The sequence below is a fragment of the Candoia aspera genome, chromosome 3 (genome assembly GCF_035149785.1).
Source record: "Candoia aspera isolate rCanAsp1 chromosome 3, rCanAsp1.hap2, whole genome shotgun sequence".
NCBI classification, from domain to species: Eukaryota; Metazoa; Chordata; class Lepidosauria; order Squamata; family Boidae; genus Candoia; species Candoia aspera.
Window position 1 is genome coordinate 64,091,962 of NC_086155.1, and position 22,572 is coordinate 64,114,533.

The window sequence follows — 22,572 nt, forward strand, 5'->3', positions numbered from 1 at the left end:
TATCGCTCCTAGCCTTCCGGAGGAAGTTGAAGTCCTGGCTCTGCCACCAGGCTTGGGGCAGGGAGGAGAATCGACATACTTGGGGTTGGCTGGTACCTTAAAGTGCCCCTCCTACATAATGATTGAAGAGATCATAGCCATCTGGATTTTTTGAACTGGGGTAGTTAAGAAATTGTTTTAGTTTTAATGGGATTTTATTAGAATTTTATCGTATATTTATTTGAATTTTTATTGTATATTTATTCTATATTGTAAACTGCCCAGAGTCCCTCTGGTCAGAGGAGATGGGCGATGACAAATTTGATAAATAAATAAAATAAATAAATTGCAAATGTCAGGAAAATTTTGCTTGAATGTGTGGAAAGTTCAAAGGGTCAAAATAAGGGAGCATATGCATAGCCTGTAGGCACCTTTCTCCAGCCCCCAAAAGTTCAGATGTGAGGCTATGCTCACATGGGTTTAAGTGTGAATACAGCTATCATTGTCACTCAAAACCATTCTGTATTTAAGTCCTGGCTCATAAAGAATGCTGTATTTAAGTTAAAGCCAATGCAAGTACAGGTAGTCCTCACTTAACAACCATTCATTTGGTGACAGTTTGGACTTATGATAGTGCTGAAAAAACCGACTTACAGCTAGTCCTCACACTTACGACTGTTGCAGTGTCCCCAGTGTCACATGATCATAATTTGGGCGCTTGGCAACCAGTTCACATTTCTGACCATTACAGTGTCCTGTGGTCACATGATAGCCAGTTTCGACTGTCCCGGTCAGCTCCTGGCAAGCAAAATCAATGGGGAACCACGTGATTTGCTTAACAACCATGTGGTTCGCTTAATGCCCATGGTGATTTGCTTAACAACTGCCACAAAAAGGGTGTGAAATTGGGTCAGATTTGCTTAGCAACTGAAATTCTGGTCCCAACTGAGGTCATTAAGCGAGGACTACCTGTTCAATTTCCTTTCAGACTTTGCGCTTCAATGCATGGAGATTAAAAAAGATAAGGGTGAATTATGTGTATGCCCTGTTTCCACCCATTCAGATATTCACCCAAATGCCTGAACAGGGCTTACACCTAATAGAGGATCTAAACTTTTAAAAAAGTTTTTTAAAAAGGAATATGAGCATTATGGGAAAGAGGCTGCATTATGAGGGATAATTTCTCTTTTTCACTGTATGTTGTTTTGAGTATCACATAGAAAGGCAATATAGGCAAATACATAGGTAATAGATGCCTTGGAATTGGATTAAAATTATCTTGATATATGCTATAACATAACCTAAACTCAGTTATTGCAATGCATTGTGATTATAGATTTTTCCTTCCACTGAATTAATAGTGGAAAATATTGAAAATAATTAAACTATTATGATAACATTAGCTTATTGCAACTGAGCAAAGGAAAAGAACATTTGGTTATATCACTATATTATTGTGTAGATATTAATTACATACTATCAAGACTGCAAAGTTTCTTTATGTAATATATTGATAAATATGGAATGCACTATCATTTCAAATTATCAGTCACTTGTAACTCTACACAAAAGTAAATTACATGTTCATCTATGTTTTAGTATCCTCTAATATGTATTCAAAACTTTATTTAAATTATGTAATTATGCTAAAATATGGCTTTAAGGTGATCTTTATAACTGGTATTGTAAGTCAGCAATCATCAATAAAGAAAACAAGGCAGATGAGGGGAAAGTACAGTTGTGGAGGTACTCAACTTATTAAAAATAGCCAAGCTATTTCAACTTTTGAAGTCCTTGCCCAGCTATTTAGGCTGCAGTTCTTCTAGGGAGCTGGCCCTGGTCCTGAAATGCCACACTTCATTCTACAATGATCAGGTATGCAGCTGACAATTAGCTTTTAATAACAATCACAGCAGGTGGTAGCAATTTGCTTACCTTGGTTCATCTCAGAAAAGCTAAGTAGGATATGATCTGGTTAGTACTCAGATGAGAGATTAGCAGGTAATCCCAGAGCTGTAGACTGGAGTGGGAAATCGAAAAAACATCTGGAAGAAGGCAATTCAATAACTTCCTAAATTTTGCCAAGTAAACAAAACACACGTGTCCACATGACTATGAGTTGAGCTCAACTTGATGGACACTTTAATTTTTTCCCTTAATAATGGGTCCATGGATATAAAATTCCCTAGCTACATAACGTGTGTATGTATCAGTTATCATTTGTGAAAGCAGCATTTTTGTTTAGAAGCTGCACTGCCAGCACTGGAAAGAGACACTCTGTTTAAAATATTGTATTTGAGCATGCTTAAGTATCTAAAATGTCATGTGTGAAGTGAAGTATTATCTCCTCCACTGCTTCACTCAACTGCAACCAATCTTCAGAAACAAAACTTCAGAGTCCTGTATATCCTCCTCCTTCTGCATACTTTGATACTTCTTTGCCTGGGTATTTCTCTCTCTCTCTCTCTCTCCTTAAACTTTGTCTCCTTTTTTTCTTTGATATGATAGCTGGTGTTTTGTAACTCTCTTACACTGTTATTATTCATCATCACATCTCCAGCTGGAGATCTTAATGCAATTTTAGCAATATTAAAATATTGGGAGCTACCATATAGAGATGCACAGATGTAGTCAAGGAAAAAAAAAATCTGATATTTTCACTTAGAAATGGGTAATAAAGGGGCAACTATCTCCTTTTTCTCTCTTGGACCCTGGACAAGTATACCACTCTCTCAATTTGTCCCATGTGTAGATACTTGTTCCTAAAGGGCAGCTAGCTATACATTAAGTCTGGTTTTTTATAGGAAGAATCAGTCATTTCAATATTAATAATTAATGATAACTAAGTTATAAATTTATAAATTAAATTATAACACAATAATTAGTAATCATAGTAACAACAACTGAGATCCTGTTGTTTTTAGATTGGGCACTTTCTCAACTTATTTGAATTTATTACTCAAATGTTTGTATACAGAGATGGTATGGAAATTTTTCTCTAGGAATCAGTAAACAATTTGTATTCATTCCAGGTTCACTTGAATTTGCATTGTTGATGCCTACAATTCCTGGTGCTGTTTTATAAATAATACAAAAGGTCTATAAATAGTGTTCCTTATTAAAAAATCAGCAACATAAGGAGGGATATATTTAAATATTTCATAATCAGTGTATTAAAAGCAGGACTTGCTTGTTTAGAGGGGAAAAAGTGACAGTTCATTGTCCTTTTAAATTATTTGTGAAAGCCACATGGGGATTTTAAATGAGATGTCTTGATTACTGGAAACCAAAATTCCAGTCCCATACTTACAGGCTAAAAAGTTACTATGCACATATATTTATGGAGTCTTTGGTGCTCTCTGAGTTTGGTTGTTTGCTCAGTCCAATCCTGAGCTACGTATATTCTCTTCTATTGGAAGCATGTATATTTTGCAAAGGGGCTTTTAATCTGGCATTCTGGAAACAGTCAAAAAAAGCTTTCTACATAGAAAAGTCTTGTTTTCTACATGCAGAAAAGTCAGCCGATCAAATCAGAGGACCCCACAAAAGCCTCAATTTGAATTTGAGTCAATGACCAGCAAAATAAAAATCCAGAAGTAGTGACTAAAACATAACAAAAAATAGTGTAACAATTGTATAACACCTAAAAATAATAAAAAGGGAACCTTGAATAAAATACAATAAAACAATATAAAACATAAGATAAAATAGAAATACAATGAAATACAATAAAAATACAATAAAGTAAAAGAGAAAAGGACTTCATAATGTCATCGCTCCAAGTTCAGGGTATCTTATGCCTCCTTGTGGAAATCGTTGCAGATAGAAACTTCATAATTCTATTGGTGATGGCAGGATTTGGATTGCAAGGAAGAAGTGAACTGCTTCTCCCTCATAACAGATTTGGGGTTTGTTAGGAGGCAGTAAAGGTATATCAGCACATAAATTGGCATAGAAAGAATCCTGGAAAAATACATGCAATAGGCTCTCAGGTTCATTCTGACCACATGGAAAGCATCTCCCAAGTAAATGGAGTCCTACAGTACCTCCCATTTAGTACTGCTGAGGGAAAGGTGTTGAAATGAGCCACAGAAAAGTCTCTACAGTGTGCTGGCCAAACAAAGCTGAATAACTAATTAGCAAACATAAAAGGTTTCCAGACTGGAACCTCCCACCGAATGTTGGCTATAGCACCTAAATATGTCTACTGTGCAATGCCAAAGACTATTTAATGGACTTTAGCTTACCTCTCTCTAAACCTACGGGCAGAAGAGAACAGATAGGCCATAATAACAAAGTCAGCTCAGAATTTTACTCTCCATCTTGATGAAAAGCCATCAAGGAGAATTAATGGGCCCAGTGAGCCATTGGAAAACAGAAGTTTAAGCCAGTAAGAGAATTGGCAAACACAGATTCTTGCCTCTGGTGGAATCATACCACTTTACCTGCAGATTAAAGCATCTGAAATGCAGCATGGGACATGGAAGAGTGTTTTTAAAACCCAGACAGAACAATATCTAAGAGCTTTGAATCACTGTAGGTGCATACCTGTGCATCATACCCCATTTGGTACATAGTTTTAGCTTTAAAAAGCTTGAGGTCAGCAGGTAGGCATTTCCCCCTTTTGAATGGAACAAACAAACAAAACGGACTTCCTTAGCACTATGGATAGCTTTAGCAGAAATGGTTCCACTTTGTCCCCACCAAGCTCCACAGGCTTGACAAATTATGCCCAGGTATTTCAAAATTGGGACTTGTTCAACTTCATTATTTCCAATGAGCCATTGATGCTTGTGGCAACTAGGTCTTCCCCAAGAAAAGTATGGTTTTGATCTTAGAGTACTTAAAACCCTTCCTCCTTACAGAATTCCACTAAAGCCCATAGACCCAAGGCCCACCTCTGTAAGCCAAAGAATTGGCACACAGTACAGCATTACTGACAAATGCTGCCACTAAATTTAGGATGGTGGAATTCCTTCTTGGTTAAGGCAGCTACCACTGAATGTACCACTGAATTTGATATTAAACAAAGGGGCACTTCCTGAAAGATTGGAATGTCTGTGGTAAGGTGGCCAACTCAACCACATCTAACTGTATTTTGTAGCCACCAATCAATAGACATGAGGGACAGTTCCAACCACAGTGTGTCCCTTGGAACAGAATTAAAGGCCAATTTTAAACAACAAAGGTGCAGTGCAAGTGCAGGTGGGTGGGGGAGGGAGTGCTACGGTGCTGTGTGAGTGCAGGCAGGTGAGGGGGTGCTGTGGCACCACACAAGTGCAGGCAGGTGAGGGGTGCTGCGGCATTGCACGAGCAGGTGGGTGCTATGGAGTGCAGGTTGGGGGGGTGCTGCAGGCAGATGTACACTGTGCCTGTGATGGAATGTGTCTCTGAAGAGGGAGGTAATGTGATGGACTTCAGTAACGCTGCTGGTTCTCAGGAAGGAGGGAGCACATTCCAAGCAGGGGAGCAAGATAGGATAAGACACAGTCCGGAGCTGGAACGTGTGAAGACAAAGAGATTCAGAGTAGCCATGCCCTAGAATCTTCCAGATTATTTCCCTTTAGAGTAGCTTTAATCTGGTAAGATTCTGTCTACGTGGTGTGAGCAAATAAAGAACTGAAGTTTGGCTGGATTGATTCCTTGTCATTCTTGGGCTGGGCCTGACAACTCCATAGTGGGCTCCTCAGGAGAAAAAGCGGGAACATCTTATGGGAGCGACTTGCAACCTTCCCTGCCAGCTTCCCCATTGACTTTGCTTGTGGAAAGCCAGCAGGGAGAGTTGCAACTGGCAATCATGTGACCTTGGGACGCTGCAACTGTCACAAGTGCGAGCTTGTTGCCAAGCACCTGAATCACAATCATGTGACCACGGGGGTGCTGCGATGGCCGGAACTTCAAGAACTGGTTGTAAGTACCACTTGTTCAGCGTCATCACAACTTCAAGTGGCTGCTGAACGAGTGGTTGTTAGCTAATAATTACCGGTAGGCATATAATTTTATTAGGCACACTTAACAGGCTAACGGGATGGTACTAAAAAGAGCATGTGCTGTTGCTGTTCTTAGGGATAGGGACAGTGATAGATCAGATCCAGTCAGCTGGTGTCAGCCCCATCAGGTACACCAGACCAGAAATAAACTCCACAGGAAGGCTAAAACTACTTTTATTGAGTTTAGCTATAACAACAGAATCTTGCAAATCTGACCGTGCTGTACCTCCTCCCCTTCTTATACTCCACTGAATAATAGTGGCATCTGCCTGACCTGCTTCCAAACGTTATCTGCTGGTTCTGGATTTAAAAAATGTTTCAGCCCCTTTTGACTAGGTAACAGTTCCTGCACGTTTGCATCAAGGTCATCTTCTTTATTTATCCTCTTCAGACGGCATTTGGTACGTATTGTTGGTATGAGTGGAAACAGAGGCCAAGACACAGGCCCATCAATTGGCATTTCCCTTCAATAACTCCAGGGGTCACAGCCAGAGCTTTTCCACTTTTCAGTTGGTTAATTAGTTTAAGAATCCCTGAGCGAGAGACAGCCTATCATTTTTTCATCTAGGATACTATTATCTTGCCATCTACACTAGTGGGATGTTAAAGGGGGCAAGCTTTAATAACAAGAGAACTGAAAAAGAAACTCAGATATATCTTCCCTTCTAAAGAATCTAGGCTGCATGAAGTATTACAGATTAACATCTGCCACAATTATTGTTTCTGACTGACTTCGTTTTTCAAACTTTTCCTCTTGGCTATGCAGGATGAGGAAGAAGGATCCTGTGTATCCTGTGCTCATCCCATTGATTTCATTGTATTATAATGTTATGGCAAACGTGTACAAGGGCACAATATATTTTACTACTGCAGTGTTTTAATCCCTTTAACACAATCTAGCTGCGTTACTGGGTTATAAATGAAGTACGCAAGGAATGGCCTTTTACCAACTGGATGAATAATTGTGGGTGACAAAGATTTTTTTAATGGATGTTTTTTTAAAAAATTCATATGGTTCTCTTGCAGTACCATTAATGAATAAATTAATGTGCTGTGGAATCCAGGAATAGGAGGAGGAAGGAGTATTAGGTATGTTCGCCGCCTTGAGTTATTTATAAAAATAATAAAGGCAGGATAGAAAATAAAACAAACAAACAAATAAATAAATAAATAGAAATAGCTATTCTGTTACTTCTTACATTGCATTATTTTTTATGTATAAAATTTGCATAGCCCAGGTTTTATAAAAAATAAAATGATGAACATTCAGACTTAAATACTTTCATATTCCACCTATAATCTCATCAAGTGTCAATAACCTATTGCTTTTTCTGTCCTTAAATAATCCAAAAATCCCCTGTATATTCTAAATTTATAAAATGTGAAAACATTGGGTTGAATCCTTATTTAACCATACTTAAGTAGATACACTGAAATAAACTATACTTTAATGCTGTACAATTTAAATCCCATTGATTCCGGTCTCTACTGTAAATTTGGATCTTGGATAATAGATCAACTCTTTGCAGTTTTTTTCCCTCTACATAACTAAGAAGTCAATCAACGAACTTAATTTTTAGCCATTTATCTAGAACATTTCCTCTGAAGTTACCATTGCTAATTTTTTTGACCCGTATGCCAGAAATATGGGAGGATTCATGTCAAGATATGGCAGAAGGTGAGATGAGTGTGCTGCAGTGTCTGATTGGGTAATGCATGATATCTAAAGGGAGCTTTGAGCAAGAAACCAAATGCCACAGGACAAGGTATCATTCAGATCCAAAAAGCAAACAAGGAGACATGAACAAAGAGCAAGCCAAGAAACAGGCTAAAGAATTAGCAAGGAGCTGCATAACGTGATCGAGCTCTGGAAGAACATATTGTTTGAAGGTAGCTTGGATGGAAGAAAAAGGCCTGCTATACCGTATTTCCCTCCTGTCCAGAGAGAACCAAAGGCCAATTAATTAAGCCAATCCAAAATTCAAGAATTTTTCACTGAAAATGCTGCCCACTGACAATGAGTAGTTCATCATAAGAAACAGGCAGTACCAGCTGCTGCTGTCATATCTACTACCTGTCAGATTAATTGGAGTTAAGATCAAAGTAAAATAAGAAGGAATATCTGTTCAGTATCATTTCTTTGAAGATGCACCTTAATCTGATAAGAAGAGAATTTCAACTACTATGAAATGAGTCACACTCCCAATTGGTGTAATACAGAGCAATGGAAAAAAGGAAAGTATGGAACTATAGCTGTGAATGAGCTTCTCTCCAATATCTCTCTTGCAAATACTGAAGCTCTGCAGTTCATCCAAGAAGATAAGGGGCTTACTCTTCAATATGACAAGGTACTCAAGTAGCTCCCTTGCCTGTAGTTTCTTAAAAAAGTAAGTCAGTGGACTAAAGTTTATGACAGGGGAATACTTGCCATTTTCTAGGGAACTCCTAGAAATTGTAATGAGTAGTTTTAATAAGTGGTAGAAGATTTATCATCATTCCATGGAACGGATGCTGGGTCTATGGATACATTATTCTAAAAGGCAATTAGTTCAATTATTTCATGCAGACTTAAGAACTATGCTGTGCAATGCATTAAAGGAAAGCGTAGCTACAGTTAATTAAAGAAATAAATGGAAAAAATAAACAATTTTTGCTTATAGATAAAGAATCTTTTGCCCCTGTGAACCAGACAGGCATATTATGAATAAATACAGTATTTGAAAAAACAATCTTCCATGGGTAATCTCAATACCAAGCTTGTAACTTACGTCGTTTTTACAATCCTATATTCAGGATCTGTCTTTCTATTTCTTTTTACATTGCCCCACTGAACCTTTCTCCATGTACTTTGAAATTATTTACAATCCTAAATGAAGCAAAAGAAGCCTCATTTAAAAAAATTATTAAGGGACACAAAAATTATATTAAAGTTTTTTTTTAAGACAAGCATTCTGAACATTACTATCTAGAAAGGAGATACCACAAAAGATTCCCAGATGAGTAAACATAATAAAAACCTACCAAACCAAGTGATCAAAATGACAAAGGCCAATTACACAGTTCTCAGTAAAAACAGCAGAAATGCAGGGATTTTAAAAGCTTCATGTGACAAGAATTGTCATGTTGCTGTGCCTTACCAAGTTGCTGACATCTGTTAGAACAATAAAGCAAGCACATTTTAAAGACATACTTTGCTAATGGAAAAAACTACTTTCCTCTTAGCTCTTTGGAGAGTGCACTTATCCAGTATTTTTCCATGCTGGTTGGGGAATTCTGGGAGCTGACGTCCACACACCTTAAAGCTGCTGAGGTCGAGAAACACTGCACTAAACCAGCTTAAAGGTTCAACCCAAGCAAGACAATGTAAATATGTCATGCAATGCTTAAGTCTGAATTATGCATAAACAACAAAAATTAATGCAAAATAAATATCATTTTGTTTCTGTGAATAATATCTTTACTTCAGAAGGTGATGATGCAGGTAGTCCTCAAAGTTATCAGGTACCAGGCTAGAAACTGGGAGACCATGAATTCTAGCCCTGCCTTAGGCACAAAGCCAACTGGGTGGCCAGTCACTCTCTTTCAGCCCTAGGAAGGAGACAATGGCAAACCACTTTTGAAATCTTGCCAAGAAAACTGCAGGGACTGGTCCAGGCAGTCGCCAGGAGTCAACACTGCCTCAAAGGCACCAAAAACAAACAAACAAACAAATACCTAGATAAAGGAAATTCTAAGTATCTGACCAGCTATTTATTTATTTATTTATTTTCTATCCCGCCTTTATTATTTTTATAAATAGTTTCATTTGGATTATATGATATCTGGGAATGACAGCATGACAGAAAAGAATCTAAATATACCTTTCTGCAAAAAGAATCCATACTGTCTCATAATGTCTTGCTTCTCTGTCAAGTACTACACTTGTCAACCATCATTGTAAAATTCATAGCTTTATTTCTCCTAGATAAAACTCACACGCTTTCTCTAGCTAGTCACTTTTGTATTGTAATTATACATATATTTGCAGCCAAATAGTTCATTGATTTTGATGGAAGCATTTCTAGTCACGTTAGATTCCCTGATCAGAAACAGATGTCAAGCTTCCATATGTTATTCCAAAACAGTTTGCATCTACCAAAGATGCCAGGATCCTTCTGAAATAGTGATGAAATAAAAACCTTTTTCCCTAGAAACAGTTTATGTTAAATTTGTTATGATTCCTTTCCTTTGAAGCAGACTACAAGTAAAATGTCTGATGGCAAAAGTTGTCTCAGCACAACCTAGAGCGTCTTTTAGCTTAACGAACACACTTTTTTTTAAACAAAGCAATATTGCAGCCATATTTAGCAATACCTCTACTTTGAAATAAATGCAATATTTATTATAGCTGCAGAAGCAATACCATCAGGCTTTTTACTGCTGTCCTTATTTAAGAACTGTATAAATGCATTAGAGGACTGACACAAACATTTGAATCCCATTTTTATAGCAACTTACAAGGAATAAAAAGCTCAGCAAGGAAGAATTACAAGTACAAAAGCCGTGTTCATTTTAGTGCATCATAATATGTAAAATAAAGAAAGAGCTGAAGGACAGTGAATACGTCCTTTCAAAGTACAAAATCTGCAGGAATAGATCTAACTTAGCTTTTTCACTGACATAATAATTCCCTATGTTCAGCGGAGCATTAGTTATACAATACTCCACCAACAGTCTGCAGGAGCACATTTGAGTACGTTCGTAAATTATTTGTTTGCCTAGAAATGCTTTAGACTACAATTCCCATTGCCCTAAGCAACATGGTCAGTATGAAGGATGATGGAAATTGTAGTCTAAAGCATCAGGAGAGAACCAGATTGGGGAAAACTGAGCTAAAATATAGCCTCAATATATATAGCCTTTATATATATATTATAGAAAATAAACAAACAAATAAAAAATAAAATAAAACTGCTGTTTATCAGAGTAGACAATGGCCAGCTAGATTGACCAGTGGTCTGATTCAGTATGAAGGCAGCTTCATATGTTAATGTACAAATTCAGTTTATTTCAATTGATTTCCTTGGATAGATGCTCCATTTAGCAATTGTTGTGCCACATGTTTATTATATGCTTCATGTTATTACAAATACATGCAATCTTGTAGCACTTTTTCCTAAATATAAGCTACGTACTTTCCCCCTTATTAGACATACACAATGCGAACAGTAAATAACAGAAATAATACTTCAGCCTACATTTGCATAGTATTATTTCTGTTATTTACTGTTCGCATTGTGTATGTCTAATAAGGGGGAAAGTACGTAGCTTATATTCTTAGATCTCATTATAACAACAGAAAATGACATTCAGCATGCATTTATACTTGCTTAATGTCCTACTCCTTGATGGAGCTTTTTAAAAACAACAGTATATTTCCTAACTCCTAACTTCTTTACACTAACCATAAACCTGGTCCAGTCAGATAATGCCATGAAGCTATGCTGAATCACAAAAAAGTCATCTACGCTTGATAACCCACTTTTGAGTTATCAGATGGATAACCCTTCTGGAGAAGACAAAAGAAGATACTTCAAACTAGTTCTTCCAGTTATTCCACAGCATCTCCCCCCCCCCCCCATAATTAATACAGAGTTTAAAGGCAAAAGCTCAGTTGGGTAAACTGTAATGTTGGTGACTGGTTTTTAATCAGCCATCTGAAAAACTAGATATATTCAAGTCTTTTTGCTTGACCATATCCCTATATGTTTGAAATTTTATTTTTTAAAACATCCACAAAACCAAGACTGTGAAGCACAGGTCTGAAGATTCAACATAATGCATTGTGTGGGCTCCTAAGAGCTCAGCTGTTTTTTAATACAGGCTGTCCTTCTTTACAGTAAGTGATGCACTGCTGACTATGAAGGTCAAATTAAATCCCTAGCCCATCCTTATGGTGAACTCTGCAGTCTATACATAGCTACTTCAGCTGCAGAGATTTGAAACAACTTGTTAATTTAGGACCTTCCAGCAAGAGAGTGACATATTAATAGGGTGACTCTGACTGACAGGAGAGAAACAGACAGAAACCAGACCGTATTATAAATACATTGGAGGAGGAGAGGATCTCCTTTAGTGAATGGGCATTTATTAACTGAAGATAAATTCCTAAATCAAATAAATACAATAAAATTAGTAATAAATTATTAATAAAATTATAATAAATGTAACATATAATATAAATAATAACAATATAAATACAATATAAACATTTATAAAAATAAATAAAATAAAATTTATTTACTTAGTTAAATTTATGTCACCGCCTATCTCCCCCCAAAATTAGTAGCCAAGTGCAAATCCTCATAAAGTGATCAGAGCCTAACTATTCTTTTCCAACAGTTTTGGAGAAAACATTCCTATAGGAATCCAGACAGCTATCCTGCAAACAGAGCAACTTCTTCAGAAGGCCCAACGCAGTTGTTTCTGGTATCTTAAGGCAGGAGTGCACAGACTTTAGGGTTGCTGGATTAACTCTGTCTTTTACCTGAACTCTCATGTTCACCAATGTTCTGTACAAAAACAGAAGCTCACGTTGGTGGACATAAGGACCATTCTGTATCAGTCATTTCATTTAGAAGGGATGGAGCAAAAGCAGTTTGACTGTTGCTATTATTAGACAATTGAGAGTAAGAAATGCTTGCCAATCTATTGTTAATCACACAGATTAGATGTCAGTACGTGTTCAGCTCATCACAGACTTAAAATGAATAGCAATCAGCTGATGAGAAGAAACCATTCATTCTGGAGCCTGCATTGCCATTATTATCCCTTCAGGCTTCTTATGTTGCATACCTACTGTCACGTTAATACTATTTGCATGTTCACTGCACCTCTAACCAATCCTTTGTTTCTATAGCTAGCTGTATTACTGGCCTGTAGTAATGATGGTTTGCTATCAAACAGTAAAGAAACTGTCTCAAGCAGCAGAAGGGGGGCATTTTCCCAGGATGGAGGCATTTTCCCTGTGTTGGATGTCAGAGTTGTGTATTCTGTATAGCCCATCCTGCACCGCCTAAATTAGCTTCATGACCTCAGTATACACCACTCGTGAGAGCCAGTGGAGTATAGTGGTTAAGGAGCTGGACAAAGGGTGAGAGACACAGATTCCAGTCCTGCCTCAGCCATGAAAGCTCACTAGATGATCTGGACCAGGCACTCTCTCTCAGACCAATTCATCTCACAGGATTATAGCTGTGGGGAAAAATAGGAGGGCGGAGCATTATTTAAGCTGCCTTGAGCTCCTAAATGAAAGTCAGGTGATCAAGGAACAATTATGCAATGGAGAATAATCTGCTGGTACATACAGTACATGGAAACCAATGTTGATGGCTGCTATAGTTCAGTTTATTCCAGAAGACAACATTTGTCTCAAATGGAAAAATGTACTAAGCCAGCTCTGCAACACCACCATCCTGCATTCTTTGGGGCAAACCCATGGCAGGAGCCATCTTCAAAATCAGCAGTAGCCATCAATCAAACCTCAGTGTTATCAGCATTCCACCTGATAACCCACACCTTGCTTTTAGAACTCTTCAGCTTTGCATGCTTAACATTTGGGTAGAATTCCTTCAATGCAGTCATACCAGGTTGCAATGTAATTACTACTATCAAAATTGCCACTACTGTACAGCCATTTGGGGGGAGCAAAGTGCAAAGTGTATGCGGATTTAGGTAAGCCTCCAACCCAATTTTCTTGATGCCAACATGACAATTTTGTTATTAAGCCCACAGAGATTAGCACCAGATAATAAAATCATTTATCAGCCAAAATAAACTCACGTGCACTCAAACACTCTCACTTTCTCACTTTTGGGTATTGCCTAATATTTAAAATTTAATTTCCTTAGGTTAAAGTCCCTTGTAGTTAGCATTGGTGAATATTTAATAACTCTGCAAAGTTTCAGATCAATGAGAAATGGATGATCTGTCCCATAGGATGGGAATTACAAAGAAGTAAAAGAAACTGAAGCAAAATTGACTGTTTCTTGATGCTCACAATAAATTCACATTTACTTTAAATTTCCACTATTGGGGAAATTTACTAAATTTAGTTTCTATGTCACTTACTATTTACAAGCATTCATTAGTGTCTTGAAAGTTCCAACCTTGCTTCCTTTGTTCTGCCAAATTCTAATACAGAGCTTGAACTTCCATTTCATTTATGGTCCAGTTTCAGGACAATTAGCATTGTGAAAAAGTCATTCTCTCAAAAGAGTTATCAAAACTGTGAAACATTGGTTTGTTTGTGTGTGTGCATGTGTGTGTGTGTGAGAGTGTGTGTGTGTGAGAGAGAGATGTCCTTACTAGATAATAGCATGTGTTTTTTTCACAGCTTTAGAGGAATATAAAATAGAGCATCAGTGAAAACAGTAATCCCAAAATAGTGAGTTAGGATCTAACCATGGGAAATTGAAGCCTTTGATGTCAGCTATCATCAAGTTGCACAGTTTGGCGGGGGTGGGAGAGACCCATAAGCTCAAGAAATTTTAATTTCAAAGCAGTCTCTTGGGAATAGAACAGAATGGTATTTTGTTTTGTTTGGTTTAAGTTTTTTGAAAAGAAAGAAACAAACATTCCAAAAAACCAAATCTTGCTTTATTTTGCAAAGTGTAACTATCTTCAAATGACACTCTCTATGGATATTCTTGCATAGTTTAGGGGAAAAGGTTACACTTCAATTCATTTCCATTTTCCCTTGCTGATGGTACAGGTATTGCCAGATATCCCAGGGGTGATTTGCTGCAGATTCAAATCTTTGAAGGCTGTCACTTCGGCAATCTTATAGTATATTGACTAAAATGGGAAAATAGAAAGGGCAGCTAAAGGTTTACAAGCTTTACATTTGTAGTTCAGATTTATACCATTACAGTAATGAGAATTCAGGAAGTTATACAGGCAAGCTTGCATAGTTACTATGGCCTTTGAGTTAACCTAATAAAGGTGTGGCCTAAAGATAGATTTCACTTTTTTTTCTTACAGCCCACAAGACTATCTTTGTTTTCTCTGTGACTTGGAGAATTTAGATTGGAGATCCTATCTTGCATGAACAGCATGAACATGATTGAGGGAAAACTGGGTCTTGGTTGCATTTGTGGCATACTAGCCAAAATACACCAAAACTGTCCTTATTGTTGCTGTATATGGCACAAATACCAAAAGACTAGTAATCTTGTCTACATCTGTTCTGTATTATTAAAAAAAACATTATGAGAAAGCCTTGATGGAGTAACCCAAATGGGGGGATGATGATGATGATGATGATGATAATAGTAGTGACTCTGGGTGGTTTACAAATTGTTAAACACTTAAAAATAAGGAAGAATTAAAAAACCCACAAAAAAACACAAAAAAAGGAACAAAGGACAGAGAAACCAAACATAGATAGGAACAAAGAAAAGAAAGAAAGGGGGTATCACGTCAATCATCCTTGCCAAAGGCCTGGGCAAAGAGCCAGTCTTCAGGACCCTTTGAAATACTAGTAGGGTGGGGGCCATTTGAATCTCAAGGGGAACCTCAGAGGGCAGGTGTTGGGGGTCTATTATCTTTGAGCCCATCTGGTGACAACTATGGTATACAGAATATTGTGCCTTGGAATTAAGAGGATTTAATGATAAAGAGGATGAATTTAAAAATTACATAAAAATAGATGTGTTATATGTCCATGAAGCTAAAGGAAAAGGGTGAATATAATAGACCCAAATGAAAATGCTCTGATCTTATGGAATAGGACTACATGCACCAAAGTGAAGTGTAGGTTTAATTATATATTAAAGGGCTAAAATGAATGTCAGAAAGTATGAATGTTACATAGGTTGCTATGCACCTGTATGAAGATTGGCGATAACTGCATATTATGCTCTAGTGAATGATAATAACAGAAGAATGAGGTATTTGGAGAAATGTTGTTCAACATTCTGGGTGAATATAATCCAGGGAAAACATTATTCTGCTAGGTGATACTAATAGACGGGTGGGAATGAGGCACAAAAGAGTATAGATAAGATGATTGGGTGATTTAGAGACTCAAGAATATATAAGAATGATGACTAATGAGGATCTGTTTAAAAAAAAAGTCTTCTAGTTTTTAATATATGGTTTAAGTATAAGCCTATTTATACTTAACATAAGTTGAAGGAATGTATATAAATCTAAAAGCATGATTGATCTGATACTTTATTGAGGGAATTAGTGAATGAACTGAAGGATGTTTAGAGGTTATGAATGTGAGACAGACCATTAGTTGTTAATGTCAAAAGTGGATATTAAGGGGAAATAGACATAAAAGAAAAGAAACAGAATGAAAGAAAATAGAATGGAAATATAACCACTGCAGGATGAGAAAGTACTAGTTCTGTATCAAAAAAGTAACAGAAGATAATTAATCTTCCAACAGAATGAATAGAAAGTAGACATAAGGAAAGAAGATGTAGAAGTTACTTGGAACATAAAGAAAAGTATTATACTATCAAGTGGCACAGAAATGTATGCAAATGATGCTGTGTTGCTGGTGATAACCCAAATGGTTTGCAGTGAATTTTAGATAGGCTATATATGCATTCAGAACTATGGACCTGAAAATTAATGTACCAAAGATTAGTTTTGCATAACACAGAAAATGGAAAGAATGATTGCAAGTTATACATAAATGGTGACATATGTGATAGAATGTTTACTAAAGATGGGGAAATGGATGGAGAAATTTTAAGGTGTGCAAATGCTGGTAGAAAGATAACGGGTAGATGTGGTTTGTTGTGAGGAATGAGTACGGGCTGTGCATAATAAATAGTAGAATAAATGGCTATGCATAAGAGCATATTTCTGCCTACATTGTTATATACACATGAAATGGGAATGTCTGGAGAAATGTAGAAGTAATTTGAATGCAGTGAGGTATGTGGTAAAACAAGAAGAAATAGGCTCAAGAATGAATGGGAGCTGAATGTATGTGGACTGAATACAAGTGAGTGACCAGTATGAAAGAAGTGTGTTGAGGTGATTTGGTTATACAGAGAGAATAGAATTACAAAACAGATACATTAAAGAAGAGTTAATGGACTGAGAAGAAGGAGAAGATCATGCAAGTTGTGGTTGGATGGAGTTGATGAATTGTTCAAAAAGAAAGTGGTGAGAACTTCAAAGAACATCAGGCAATGTATGAAGCAGTGGATGTATATGGTGACAGCAAGGATGGCTTACGAAGACAGAAAGGTACAGAGAGGCACAGTGGGTGGTATTGGTGTAAACTAGATTTAGCTACACACCATTTTCTTTTATTATCTCATCATTTAATTTCTTCTGCTTACTGTTTTTACTCCCTTTCTGCACTTTACTTAGCTTGAAAGTGAACAGCTTGGGGGGCGAATATCCATACAGGTGTATATGTATGCTCCTGAACAGTTCCAGAACGGCATAGCAAGAGTACTCACTGCACATCAATTCAGTTTCATCAGATCCATCTGAACACTCCTCCTCACCATCACACTTCCATCTGGATGGGATGCAATGACCATTGTCGCAGATAAAATCAGTCTCTGCACAGGTCTTCTTGGCTGAAAGGAGAGAAAGGGTTTTTTAAAGGAAAAGGAATAGTTCAGTTGGGTAACAAATCCATCTTTGTTTTTAAGTATGCAGTAATTAATCGAAAACACTTCTTACATCTCAAGAGTTGTGTCATTCATCCACTCCTGTATCGTAAGATATCAGTGCGTCACCAGCTACAACTGGGTGTGCCTTCAATGAGGCAACTTAGAACCCAAATGTTTTGTGAATAGGAGGAGGATGAAGAAAAGAAACCCACCATCTCTTTCAATACTTTACCTACTCTATGGGAAGTATGCTGTGAGCAAGCTGTGTTTTCAGAGAAACAGGAAATGGCAATAACTGGAATAAAACTGTGTTTCTGCTTGCCTGCCTGCCAGTCTTGTTCCCTCAGTCACAACTGTAGTACAGATGAAGCTGCTCTAAGCTAGTATTTCCCCCCTTTTTGGGGGGAGATGGGCGGTGATAGAAATTTGAATAATAAATAAAAATAAATAAATAAATTTCCTATTCCCATGGTGTTTCCCTGCCACTTTCAACCCCCAACTAGCATTTCCGAACTGGAGGATGCCAGTTCGTTTGGAGGGCATCAGGTCAAGCTGCTTTCCAAGATAAGGTAGAGTATTACATCCAAAATAAAATGGAAGCCAGTTTAATGTTGGTTTAGTTTATAAGCTTCAACTAGGAAGAATGGTAAAATATAAATCCCTTTATGAATTATAACTCACAGGGTTTAAAAGTAGTGCAAATATATTGCACAGACCTTCTCTGTTGGAATCAGTAGAACATCGGTTTAAAAATAGCTTAAGGTAGAAATTAAGTGTTTCCATCCAGTGAGATGATTATATATGTCTGACCAAATCCCCTCCTCTAGAGACAAGAAGAGCAGCATGAAAAGACAGAGGGGCAAATTTTAACTATTGTATTAAGGAACACTGAAAAAACAAACCTTCCTGCCTGATAAAAATAGCGCTTTTATCATAAAACATACAGTTGTCTTATTGTAACATCCTAGAAAATGTTATAATACTTTCCTCAAACAGTATTATAAGTACAGACAAGCATTCCATGAGGAATGGAATGTATTGTTTCCTGTGTACAAATCACATGAAGTATGAATTATCAATAGCAGGTAGTTACCCCAGTGGCCCAGCTGATGGTCACCTACTACTGCAGAAAAAAATTACTGAAGAAGCCTCCAGATTTATGTTCCTATTCTTAAAACTTTTTCTTGATAACTTCTACCTTTTCTATTGATGTTATTAGCTAAGTTCCTCTCAGGTAAATAGGGTTTTCCATGTAAAAGCATATCACAGATCTTGTGTTTGCTATGGATTTATTATTTGAAATCAGATTAGAGAGCCAAATATTAGGCATACTTCAAATGGGAGAATGAAACATCTTGATCTCCAGGTGTTTTTGATAACACTCCCACAATCCTTTGCCAAGGGTCATGCTAGCTGCAATTAGTAGTGGTTAAAATTAGAATTTCTGGAGAAATAACTTTCTCAGAGCTCTGATTAATTAGATTTATTAAGAAGGTTGAAACAGTAAAACAAGAATTCCAGGCAGTACTCTACTTTCAAATGAAAAACCTCTATATAGGCAACTTAGTGCCAGTAGGTTTTGACTTTTTTTCTCATATTCTTTCTAAGTAAAGGCAAGGACACCTGTCTCTTTGTGGAGGAGGAGGGAAATGCACCTGTGGATTGTTCTGAAAACAACTACTGGCCTTATTAAAACTTGGAGACACTATCCTGCCTATCTCAGACAGAGGGTCTGCAAGAAATACTTAGAAACTGAATTCCAATGTCTATGATTAATATTAAATCAAGGTCTTTAATCCTTTCACATTATGGATTTTATTTATTTTTATTTATCAGATTTGTCACTGCCCATCTCCTCTCACTAGAGGGACTCTGTGTGGTTTACAACAAAATACTCAATAAAACAATAAATATATAAAATCCCTTACAAAATTATATATCATTAATAATATAAATAGAAATAAGGTAGCATTTTCAGATGCGACCTTGATTCAGATGTCAGTTTCAGAATCTACAGAGGAAATACATGGCGTTTGCTGCTTGGTTGGTGTAGGAACTATCCTTGAAACTGAACAGCAATTTGAGCTGTTTGCATTTTAGCTATCTGATTAGTTTCAAATGAAATCTTTCCTTAGGAGACTACTAGCTACTATGGACAATAAGACCTTTTCTCAAATATTTCCAAACATTGTACTATAAGCATATATTGTGCTGTATAATTTTGTCTGCTGAGCTAGATAATGGAAAATTTCAGCATGAATGGAAAATAATGGGGAAAATAAAGCAGGTATCCATATTCTCCCCATAAGCCTGATGTGATTTAAACCTCTACAGGTTATATTTTCATATTACATTAAAAGATTACATTGATTTAATGTTTTTCAAAGAGTCTTGTTATAATTTTAATATGCAAATTGTATACTAACATTGTCCTCTAATGGTTTCTATATTCAGCCTCAGAACGTTTCCTTCAGGACAGATTGAAAGTATTTATTATAATAAAGCATTATAGTTTAATTGCCTTCATAAGATGCATGGCCAGAAATTTTTATCATTTTTATCTGCTTTTCTTTTCTGCAACATTCACCCAAAATGCTCCAGTATGTCTACTCCTAACTTTTTAATGCCCCAGCCTTGGCATGACAAAGCCATTTCCCCACTGAGCTACCAGTAATACCCTGGCTGTTCTCTTTGAAATAAAGGACTGCTGGCAACACTGGGGTCCGTCAATGATCCTGAATAATGGAGATACAAAGCTGCCTCCACCACACAAACATGCTGGTAGCAGATGGTGCCACTGATTGCTTTGTTCCCTTGACAGTGTTCTTTGAAAACACAATTAATTTATTATCAGGCATCACAAAGGGGGAAAAGACATACAATCCTGGCAAGGAACCACCCAGTGGCATTTTGAAGGTTTTCATATGCTTGGTTCGCATCTTCACAATCAGATGGCCTGTAAGATCTTCTCCCTTGCAATGTCCTATGTGCCAACCCAACATCTGCTGATAAAGCTATAGGGACAATGCTGATGGTAAGTAAACCTGCTCAGGAGGTCCAACATTTTAAGCCAGACTGAATAGGGAAAAAGAAAACCATTCAGTTTTTCAGCTCAACTGAAGCCACCTGAGTATCTTCAGTGGATGCAGCTGAGAGACCGAGAACACCAAGCAGTGATTATTTTTACTACATTAGAATTCAGGGACCTTGAAACACAAGCTACTCCCAACAGTACAAATCCCTCTTTCAATTAAAACAAATGTATTTAAACAAATGCTATTGAATATGATTAGCCTAAAGAAGTTAATGCCAACAATTTAATCTGCCCCCCTTGCTAAATGCAACACTTCTCTAGGGAAAATGTAGGCCCATGGCAAGGCAATACCATGCTCCCACTCCCGTCATTATGAATGTCAATTATTTATCATTTGTAAATCACTCATTTATGTGCAAAGTACATTTAATTATAATTATCTTACTCATTCCACCCTAAACCTGTAGGGAGGGTTACTCCAATTTCCCTTTAAGAGATAAAACCTGAAACCTGGAATATACCTTGACCACATTTATCTCAGGCTACTGCTAGCAATTTGAGGCTTTCAGTCAGCCCTCAAGAAAACATAATCAAGGATGCAGGAATTCTCAGCCAATCTTTCCTTGTTGAACTGCACCTGAGCATAAAAGAGAGAAGTCTTTGGAACAATGCTTAGATTTCAGAATTCTTGTGGACCATACCTACCTGGTGGGCAGTCAAATGACACCTGGAATTACAGGTAAGCATGGCATGGGAGAACAAAACGAAGCAGGACATAGGCTGATAGAATTTTGCCAAGACAACTCACTCTGCATAACAAACACTCTCTTCCAACAACCTAAGAGACGGCTTTATACATGGACTTCACCAGATGGACAACACCGAAATCAGATTGACTGCATCATTTGCAGCCAAAGGTGGCGGACATCTATACAGTCGGTAAAAACAAGACCTGGAGCTGACTGTAGTTCAGATCACGAACTTCTTAATGCACAATTTAGGATCAGGCTAAAGAGATTAGGGAAGACCCACAGATCAGCTAGATATGAGCTCACTAATATTCCTAAGGAATATGCAGTGGAGGTGAAGAATAGATTTAAGGGACTGGACTTAGTAGATAGGGTCCTGGAAGAACTCTGGACAGATGTTCGCAACATTGTTCAGGAGGTGGCAACAAAATACATCCCAAAGAAAGAGAAAACCAAGAAGGCAAAATGGCTGTCTGCTGAGACACTAGAAGTAGCCCAAGAAAGAAGGGAAGCAAAAGGCAACAGTGATGGGGGGGGGGGGATATGCCCAATTAAATGCAAAATTCCAGAGGTTAGCCAGAAGAGATAAGGAATTATTTTTAAACAAGCAATGCATGGAAGTGGAAGAAGACAATAGAATAGGAAGGACAAGAGACCTCTTCCAGAAAATTAGAAACATTGGAGGTAAATTCCAGGCAAAAATGGGTATGATCAAAAACAAAGATGGCAAGGACCTAACAGAAGAAGAAGAGATCAAGAAGAGGTGGCAAGAATATACAGAAGACCTGTATAGGAAGGATAACAATATCGGGGATTGCTTTGACGGTGTGGTCAGTGAGCTAGAGCCAGATATCCTGAAGAGTGAGGTTGAATGGGCCTTAAGAAGCATTGCTAATAACAAGGCAGCAGGAGACAATGGCATCCCAGCTGAACTGTTCAAAATCTTGCAAGATGATGCTGTCAAGGTAATGCATGCTATATGCCAGCAATTTTGGAAAACACAAGAATGGCCATCAGATTGGAAAAAATCAACTTATATCCCTATACCAAAAATGGGAAACACTAAAGAATGTTCAAACTATCGAACAGTGGCACTCATTTCACATGCCAGTAAGGTAATGCTCAAGATCCTGCAAGGTAGACTTCAGCAATTCATGGAGCGAGAATTGCCAGATGTACAAGCTGGGTTTAGA

The 22,572-nt window shown here is 37.4% G+C and overlaps 1 protein-coding gene across 1 annotated transcript in view; it reads right to left on the reverse strand.

Moving 5' to 3' along the window:
• LRP8 (LDL receptor related protein 8) overlaps positions 1 to 22,572 on the reverse strand; it is a 207,985-nt gene that overhangs the window by 68,864 nt on the left and 116,549 nt on the right. Inside the window, exon 3 of the mRNA XM_063297973.1 lies at positions 17,438 to 17,560. Coding sequence (XP_063154043.1) covers positions 17,438 to 17,560 — 123 coding nt within the window. The remainder of the gene's footprint in view (positions 1 to 17,437; positions 17,561 to 22,572) is intronic.